The following is an 8,734-nucleotide window of genomic DNA, read 5'->3' on the forward strand; positions in this document are numbered from 1 at the left end:
CAAGGGCTGGCTCTGGGTCTAGACACTTCGGTTCGCGGCACCAGCCGGGATGAGCACAGGTTTCAAAGGCGTCGCTCTTGACGCACCTGCCCCCTCACCTCAGCCCACCTAACCGTGAATATTCTAGTTTCCCAAACTAAGGCATAACATTCTGCAGCTTCCGAGAACCCCTCTTCACGGACAGCACCCTGAATGAGACGTGTAGAATTAGTGCAATAGAAGATCCAATATAACTTTATATTACTTTACAGTTAACAAACCTTTACACACATCACAGGCCCTGTTCGGAAATGCTCCTACGTATTTACAAACACACAGTTGTACATATATACATGTTAACAAAATACAGGGCAATCTAAAAATTAGATTGATCTCAGTTACACTTTCTTTGTTTTAAACGTTATTCAACCAATGCCTCTTAAAAATTACCTCCCCACAATCTAAAGTAACCCCCTGCCCCACAAATTAATATGGTTCCATTTGTAACCTCCCTCACCAGTATTTACTCTCCCTCTTGATAGCATCCCCCCCCAAACCTTATTCTGGTTTCCTCTAATTTAAGCCAAGCCCACGGGCCTCTCTCCTCCTGACTGGTTTGGGGTCTACGTCTGGGAGTGTCCCTCCAGCAGTTGGGGTTTCTCAGGAGTCCAGCTCCAACTGCTCTTGGTTTTCATTGAGTCTTAACATAAGTTGCTGTTCATAGTAAAGGCTCTTTGCATAGTTTATTTCTTGTGATAACTTGATAGCAAGGACCTCTGATCTCACGTGGACCTGAAGAAAAGGACAGAATGAGTAACCTGCCCCAAGGTGGGAAGCCAAACAGAATCACAGAACATGGGTCATTGAAATCCACCCAGGCAGCAGCTCCCAGCCTGACTGCGGATCAGAACAGCATGGGTCGTAGTTTAAAGAAACAGATTCGCAAGGGCCCTACTCCTAGTTATGCCGATCCGAGGTCGGGTGGATCTCTGGAATCTGTACCTTTAACTTATTCCCCAGGGGACTGTGCAGTCGACCCACAGGCAGCTGACACTTGGGACTGCCTGTAACTGAGAACCAGTTTGAGCTCCGAGGTGTGAGGATCAGCTGAGGTGAGACTAACAAAGACTTGGGATTCAAATCTAAAGTCTGGTGATGGTCAAAACACACAAACGCCCTCGAGGCCTTTCCTATCAAGAAAGCTCACTTGCCTTGAAAGGGCGAAAGTGCAGCTGGGCAAAGCTCCCCACCTCCGAAAGGAACTTGTGGAAATACTCAGGCTTTTGGGTGTTAACTCAATTAATCTACCGGCCCTAACCTAAGCCAACGACCCCAGGGGAGCCTGCACAAGCCAAACCAAACCCAAGCGCATTCCTGGGCAGGGAGAAGGTCAAGGGAGAGAGGCCCAAAAAGGCTGGTTGCTGTTTCTCATCTGTGGAAACACTGAGATAAGCAGGGCCATTTTGAATGGCACGTCATTCTCGAATGCAGGCTTGAAAATCCTAGCATTCCAGGTGAAAAATGAGCAGGGCTAACACCTGGTTTCATGAAAAGATCCCACATTAGAATATGGCTGGCGGTGGGGTCCCTCACACGTGCTTCTGCCGAGCCAACAACAGCCCCTCCGAGCGGAGGCAGCAGAGTGGTCCAGGCTGCCAGCCCTGGAGCTGCACGGGCACGCGGGTTTGAACCCCAGCTCCCTCCGGTGTTGGCCGGATAACCTTGAGCAAGTCACCTGTCCTCACCAAGCCTCCTGACCACCAAGTGGGGACAACAGCAGTACAACATTAAATAATCTAGAAGTACCTAGAATCCAGCCTGGCACACAGTAAACCCTTAACGAATGCTGGTCATTAACAGCAACGGTGTTGTTGAAAAGTCCTGCCATAACAATATCTTGTACCTTTTGGAGGTCAGGTGTAAAGTTTATTTACAGATATTCATTGAGCTTTTACAGTGGATAGGGGCCTATGCTAGATATTGCTTCCTTGTGCAGAAAAAAAAGTTAATTTCCAATTATTCTAGAGGTGAAGCAATGAAGAAGCCAATGTGTGCTCTAACGCCTTCTTAGATTCAATGAGCTGAAGAGTCCCATTTTAGAAATAAAACACCCCTGTGCATCATGTCAGCTGGTCCTCATGGCTGATTAGAGGCGGTAATCCTGCCCATACTGTACGGGTGGGAAACTGCGGCACAAGCGTTGAGCAACCTGCCCTCCGGTGGAGCTGGGAGAGCGGCATCGTCCCACCCCACACACACTGAGCGCCTTCTGCCTGTGGGACTAAGAAGCAGGACCCCAGGGGACTCACAACAGCCCAGCCCAAGCCTCACACGCAGCAAACACTTTCCCGTTGAGAAGCATCAGCAGGGCGGCGGCCGGCTGAGGAGATAGGGCAGGGGTGCACTCACCATCGGCTTCTGGTGGGAAGGGCCGGGGATGGACACCCCACTGCTCGTGTTCACGGCCTTCTTGGTCACCTGCACATACACCTTCCCGTGGTCTTTGGAGACGAGGCAGTGGTAGAGATCGTCGTACTTGACTTCCAGGAAAATGGCCTCCCGGTCTAGGTAGTCTCCGCTTTTCAGGAAGTAGACGGCCTTGGAGGAGATGAGCACACAGTAGCTGTCGATGTTCTCCACGGCTATGAAGCTGCAGAGAAAGAGGCGGAGTGAGAAGGGCACGCAGAGCTTCGCCAGCTGCTCCTCCAGGCTGAGGCTGTAGGAGGGGGGCCCGAGGCTCCAACCTTGAAGCCAGGCTCCTTCCCTCACTACACCTTGGGCAGGTGGCTCACCCACTCTGAGCCTCCATCTCCTTGTGTGTAAATCAGGAATAAAAAAAGTGACACTGGCCTCTCAGGGCTGCTGTGAGGCCAATGTGTAAAGCACAGAGCCCTTACACAGGGGGCTCGATAATATGACCAAGTGTATCAATAGGAGAAACAATTTTATGGCCTTTTTATAGTCTAAGGCTTAGAGAAAACTGTAGCAGTGCTTTGTTGGGCAGAAGAAGGAAATACAATGCTTTGAAATGCTGACTGAAACAGCAGCTGAGAAGGTTCACCGGGAAGACGGGGTGGGGGAGGGGCAGCCACAGGGCTGGAAGTCGTGGGCAGGGGTGGTGACGGACGCGGGGAAAGCAGAAGCGGATGGGTCACCAACCTAGGTGCCGCGAGAGGATGGCACGCCCTCTCCAGGTGCGCACCTATGTCCACTTCCTTTTTGTCACTGTTCTAGTAAGAGGTCACCTGCTCTCAGCTCAGCACCTTCAGGGACAGGGGAGTCACTGGTGAGACCACCACTGCGTTCTCAGAACTCAACTGTTAGAGAGTGCTTTTTTAGGTAAAGCTGTAATCTTGATTTCCATAAACTGTCAGTCATCCCTTCTAGGCGCTTCAGGGCCACTCAGAAAAAAATCTCTTCGGGCTTCCCTGGTGGCTCAGTGGTTGAGAGTCCGCCTGCCGACGCAGGGGACACAGGTTCGTGCCCCGGTCCGGGAAGATCCCACATGCCGTGGAGCGGCTGGGCCCGTGAGCCACGGCCACTGAGCCTGCGCGTCCGGAGCCTGTGCTCTGCCAAAGGGAAAGGCCACAACAGCGAGAGGCCCGCGTACCGAAAAAAAAAAAAAAAAATCTCTTCTTCCCTGGAGCCCCAGATTTAAAGTGGAAATTTATGCACGTCAAAGCTCTCAGATCGGCTACTGAATGAAGAGCAGTGACCCTTGGAAACCGCCGTGACAGCTCTCCCAGGCCTGGCTGCCTCCGTCGCATCTTGTGACAGCCTTCCACAATGGGGCGGCCACGTCGGGGGACAGCGCAGGGGAGCGGGTGACGGCAAGAATACTAAGAGCTGACGACAGGCTGGCTGTCAAGCCCCGGCCCCCTGGGACTTGATGTCCTGAGAGGAATTGCCACACCGCAGTTGCCTGGAGCCGCGGCTCCCCTGGAACGGCTCAGGGACCCGGTCCCAGGATGGCTTTGTTCCACGGTCAGCAGTCGCCAAACTCTGCTGGGATGGAGCAGGCCTGCCTGCTGCTGGACAGGCCGGTCCTCTCTCAGTCCCAAGCTGGCGCCAGGTCCCTGCTCACCTCTGGGCTTAGAGAGCCCCCCATTCTGAACACGCCTTGTCTCTCAGCCCAAGGGTTCACGAGTTCTCTCTGAAGCTTCCCGAGAAACACGCCCACCCTGCGCCCACTTCTGAAGGCTTCGTCGCTTACTGTCAAGAGCACTGCCAAGCAACTACTTGTTCTCATTTTGTTTCCCAGACAGGTATTTGACTCTCTAAGCTGATGTAAAAGGGGTCCACACCCTACGTCCCCCGTGTCTCCCTGGGCACCCACCACTGAGTCGGCCACTCCCTCAGGACTCAGTGAAAATATGCCTGGTTCCAGCTGCCATTTTAATTACAGCCTCACATGACAAAAATTGGGGTTTATTGTTCTATTCTAACTGGTTGGCAATGCCAAGAACGTAGACTTGTAAAGTCTCAATGCCAAAATGAGAAATACCCAGCAGCTTTTGGCGTTCAGGCCACTTAGCACAGAATTCCCCATGTCCCGGGCTCTGACAGTATCATTTAAAGAAACCAACTGAAATCTAAAATAGCTGGTCCAGGGGAAGAAAAGGTGACAGAAAGAGACAGAGAGAGATGAAAAAAGCTTCCTGACAAAGAGAGGAAGGATCACAGGACCAGCTAGAACTTGCTGGGAAACTAGCTTAAAAACTGAAAATGGCCTAGGACTTCAAAGCACAGGTGGGCCGGGCACATGGTGACCGAGGCTGTAATGGGCTCTCAAAGGAGATCCCCGAAGTTGGCCACCGCAATTAGGGTGAGAGCAGCACATGCATTAAAAATCCAATAGGGATTGTTACCTTTCCTCTGGTCCAGCGTAAGATGGGGTACTTCTATCCCGTCACCCGTGCCTCCACTCTCACCCTGTTTAGTACCCGCTGTCTGACATTTATGCACAGCCTCTAAAAGGGCCGAGGCCTTTCCATCTGGGCAGCTGCTCTTACTTACACCCGGGCTGACTGGCTGACACTATTAGTGCCCTTTCCAAACTGGACTTCTTTAAAACAGACTCCCTTCCAAGAGGCCACAGACAGTACAAAGTCCTCCATCAGGCCAGAACAACTTCTGTTCTGGGTGGAAGGAAGGAGGAAGGGTGGCTCTGAGCTGGGATGCTCTAGTGAGAGCTGCTCCATACAGTGATGGAAGTGCAGGCCGAGCGGGCAGGGAGACCCACCAGGCTGGGCCAGCTGCTGTCTCTGCGGCTCAGTTTCTTCATCTGATAGAGATCATACTACCTGCCGTCACAAAGTCAGTAAATCCATGGGCAAAAAATTCATGGCCGGGCCTCCCTGGTGGCGCAGCGGTTAAGAATCCGCCTGCCAATGCAGGGGCCACGGATTCGAGCCCTGGTCCAGGAAGGTCCCACATGCCACGTAGCAACTAAGCCCGTGCTCCACAACTACTGAGCCTGTGCTCTAGAGCCCGGGAGCCACAACTACTGAAGCCCACGTACCACAACTACTGAAGCCCACGTGCCACAACTACTGAGCCTGCGCTCTAGAGCCCGTGAGCCACAACTACTGAAGCCCACGTGCCACAACTACTGAAGCCCATGCCTCACAACTACTGAGCCTACACTCTAGAGCCCACAAGGCACAACTACTGAAGCCCTCGCGCCTAGAGCCCAAGCTCCTCAACGAGAGAGCCCACCACGGTGAGAGGCCCGTGCACCACAATGAAGAGTAGCCCCCGCTCACCGCAACTAGAGAAAGCCCACGCACAGCAACGAAGACCCAACACAGCCAAAAATAATAAATAAATAAAAGGAATTCACGTCCGTTACAGAAATGTGAGGGGAGAGGAGCAGTTTGTAAATGTGCACAGATCTCTATTCTGTGAGCCCAGGGGCCCTATTCGTACCCTGAAGCTAATACAGACAGTAATTTTTGGACATTTACATGGAATGTTCTAGTCTTTTCAAATCAAAAGCAGCCAAGGGTCTAAGTGAAAGGAGGGGAAAGGGAGACAGCGGGGCCTCAGCTGGAGGGCCAGGGTCCCAGACCACGGTCTCAGCAAAAACCCAGACACTGACTTAGCCAACAGCGTCTCTCTCTCCATTTTCCCCCGATGCTCCCCTGGAACTCCCACAACCAGTGACCAAGGCTTTGGGTTTCATCATTACAGCATACATTTTTTAAAAAACAAAATCTGGAAACCACAACAAAGAATAATTAAAACTGAGCTCCAGATTATGGGTCCCCTCCTGTAATGGAGACCAACCCCAAACTTGTCTCTGAGAGAGAGGAACCAAAACCCAGGGGGACAAGAGAAGTCGAACCCATGAGTGCACTCAGCACTTCTCTGCCCATCTGCCCCCGCCTCTGTCCCTTTGTCATCAAAGCCCGGTGTCCCCCGCCCTGCCTGGCCGTCCCCTGCAAAGGCCTGTGCCCCACAGCCTTTCATTTGCAGCACTTGAGAGGCTCAGGGTTTCGTCCAGAGTGGCAGCGGCTGTGGCCTCACACGAGCGGAGTCTAGACACGGGGCTCTCCACTCTTCATCCCCCGTACCCGCCTCGCTTCACGCAGGGCTGCTCTTGGCTCACGAACGAGTGACCACTGCAAACCCTCATGGGATGACATGGGGAGGAAAGCCATGTGGTCTCAGGTCAACCCTGAGTGTGTCCTTCTACCCTCTGACCTATTATTAATTCGGAGGAAGAATGAAAAAATGTGGCCAGAGACACACAGCCTCTGGATAAGCTGTACCCTTCAAATATGAAGAACCAGAGAAGCTGCCCAGTGCTCTGTAGACACCGCGACACCGCGAATGATTCTATAAAAAAAAACAGGCGGGGACTCCCCTGGTGGCGCCGTGGCTGACAATCCGCCTGCCGATGCAGGGGACACGGGTTCGAGCCCTGGTCCGGGAAGGTCCCACATGTCGCGGAGCAACTAAGCCTGTGAGCCACAACTGGTGAGCCTGTGCTCTGGAGCCCACGAGCCACAAAACAAAAAACAGGATTTTTAGACACTGGTTAAAAGTTTCACTTATAACTCTCCTTTAAGGAGAGAAAGAGGACATTCTGACCTTGGGATCAACTTCAGAAAGTTTCTTCTGAGAGAAAGGAAAGCTGTGGCACGTGGCTTACACCATTCTCCAAGATGACAGGTTCTAACAGTTAGTGAACCCGGCAAGGTTCAATGCCACAGAAGTAGCACCCACTACGACAATATCTCAGACCATGATACCACAGGGCATTCTCATCAACACCAGTGACATGACCAACAATAGCTTCAACCCTCTCGTTCTGTGGCAGGTAGAAATGTTGTCTCCAAGCCCCACGGCTGATGTGCCATTGGAACCAGCCAATCTTAGGTGCCAACTGGCTCTGTCACAGCCACATGGCTTGGCTCAGAGTTTCTTGCCGTCACGTGTAGAGCGAGGGTCATCATATCTCCTCTTAGGGCCACTGTGATGCTTAGAACTGACCTACATGCCCAACTAATGGTGGCTATTGTTATTTCTTTTGTTGAGAACAGATGCTAAGTTATCCTAACCCTGTGGGGAAGGTCCCCTTGCAAGTCTACTACAGATCCTTGCTTCAGCAGGTTGGAAAAATGAGTGACCCTCTAAGAGACCACAAGGAAACAGGCTCAGGACCAATTATTGCTCCTTAGGGAGAGAGAAATCCGCCAATTGTTTCAATTACCCTTTTCAATTGATTTCTTTTTCTCCCACTCTTTTTTTTTTTTTGGCTTTATTAACTCTATTTATATATGTTTATTTTCCTCACTTTGTAGGCATTTCAAAATCAGAAGAGTTCAGAGCTGTCTTACTCCAGGAGTGCTCCCAGAACAGGCTCCTGCCCCACATGTGTCTCTCCCCAAGTCCAGGTGTGACCCCACACCTGTGTCTGAGCCTGGGGTCTTGCAGAGCGTCTCGGCACACATGTCCCACGGGTCCTCACACTCAGCACGGCCTCTGGAATCCTCTCCTCCTCCAGCACCGCCCCTCGCAGTTGATGGCATCTCCATCCAACCGACCAGGCAAGCGGCCCTCGAGTCCCTCTCAGCCCCACCCCTCGCTCAGCTTCTAAACCTGGTCAGTCTACTGACTGTACTGACGCCTGCCTCCCTGTCCCCTCTCCCCCTCTTCTCTGCCAGTCTGTGCTCACCTGGATCACTCCCAGGGCCTCCTAAGTGCTTTCCTGCCCCCAGTCTCTCCAACTCTGATCCCTTTCTCTGTTGCTGTCAAGGTTACATTTTTAACGTCATTTTGAGTGAGATCCTCTTCAAAATCTCACCACTGCCTACAGGAAGCCGTTACGGCTCTCAGAATCTGTATGGACACCAAGGGGGGAGGGGGATAATTTAAAAAAAAAAAGCTCTCAGAATCTGGCCTTGTAACCCACCTTTCCAACCTCTGCTCCTTCCCTCCCACCCATGTGCTGCCACCGCACACAGCTAACTGGAGTCCCCCCAGAAATGCCGCTAACTCTCCTGTCTCTGAGCCTTTGCCTGGCACTCTTCTCTGCGTATATGCCTTTCTCTCTTCTCGGCCCATTTCTCCTTGTGCTGCAGGACCAGATCAACTGCCAACAGCCTTCCCTGGCTTTCTAGGCACAAATTAATAACTTGCCCTTGTGGTCCCATAACACATGGCCCATACTTCTACTTTAAAAGCAATCACAGGACTTCCCTGGTGGAGCAGTAGTTGAGACTCCGCCTGCCGATGCAGGGGACACGGG

General features: G+C 52.1%; 1 protein-coding gene across 10 annotated transcripts in view; it reads right to left on the reverse strand.

The window, feature by feature from the left end:
• Positions 1 to 218: 218 nt before the first annotated feature.
• Positions 219 to 8,734, reverse strand: part of VPS13D (vacuolar protein sorting 13 homolog D) — a 244,422-nt gene continuing 235,906 nt past the window's right edge. For 6 of the 10 annotated variants that reach the window (XM_024749918.1, XM_024749920.1, XM_024749922.1 and 3 more), the window contains 2 exons: positions 2,389 to 2,629; positions 634 to 771 (listed from right to left, as the gene is read on the reverse strand). In XM_024749918.1, coding sequence (XP_024605686.1) covers positions 640 to 771; positions 2,389 to 2,629 — 373 coding nt within the window. In that variant the 3' untranslated portion in view covers positions 634 to 639. Of the gene's footprint in view, positions 772 to 2,388; positions 2,630 to 8,734 lie in introns of all 10 variants that reach the window. The other 4 variants (XR_003003764.1, XR_003003763.1, XM_024749924.1 and 1 more) reach the window with 1 other exon arrangement.

The sequence above is a fragment of the Neophocaena asiaeorientalis genome, unplaced genomic scaffold (assembly GCF_003031525.2).
Source record: "Neophocaena asiaeorientalis asiaeorientalis breed wild unplaced genomic scaffold, Neophocaena_asiaeorientalis_V1.1 scaffold275, whole genome shotgun sequence".
NCBI classification, from domain to species: Eukaryota; Metazoa; Chordata; class Mammalia; order Artiodactyla; family Phocoenidae; genus Neophocaena; species Neophocaena asiaeorientalis.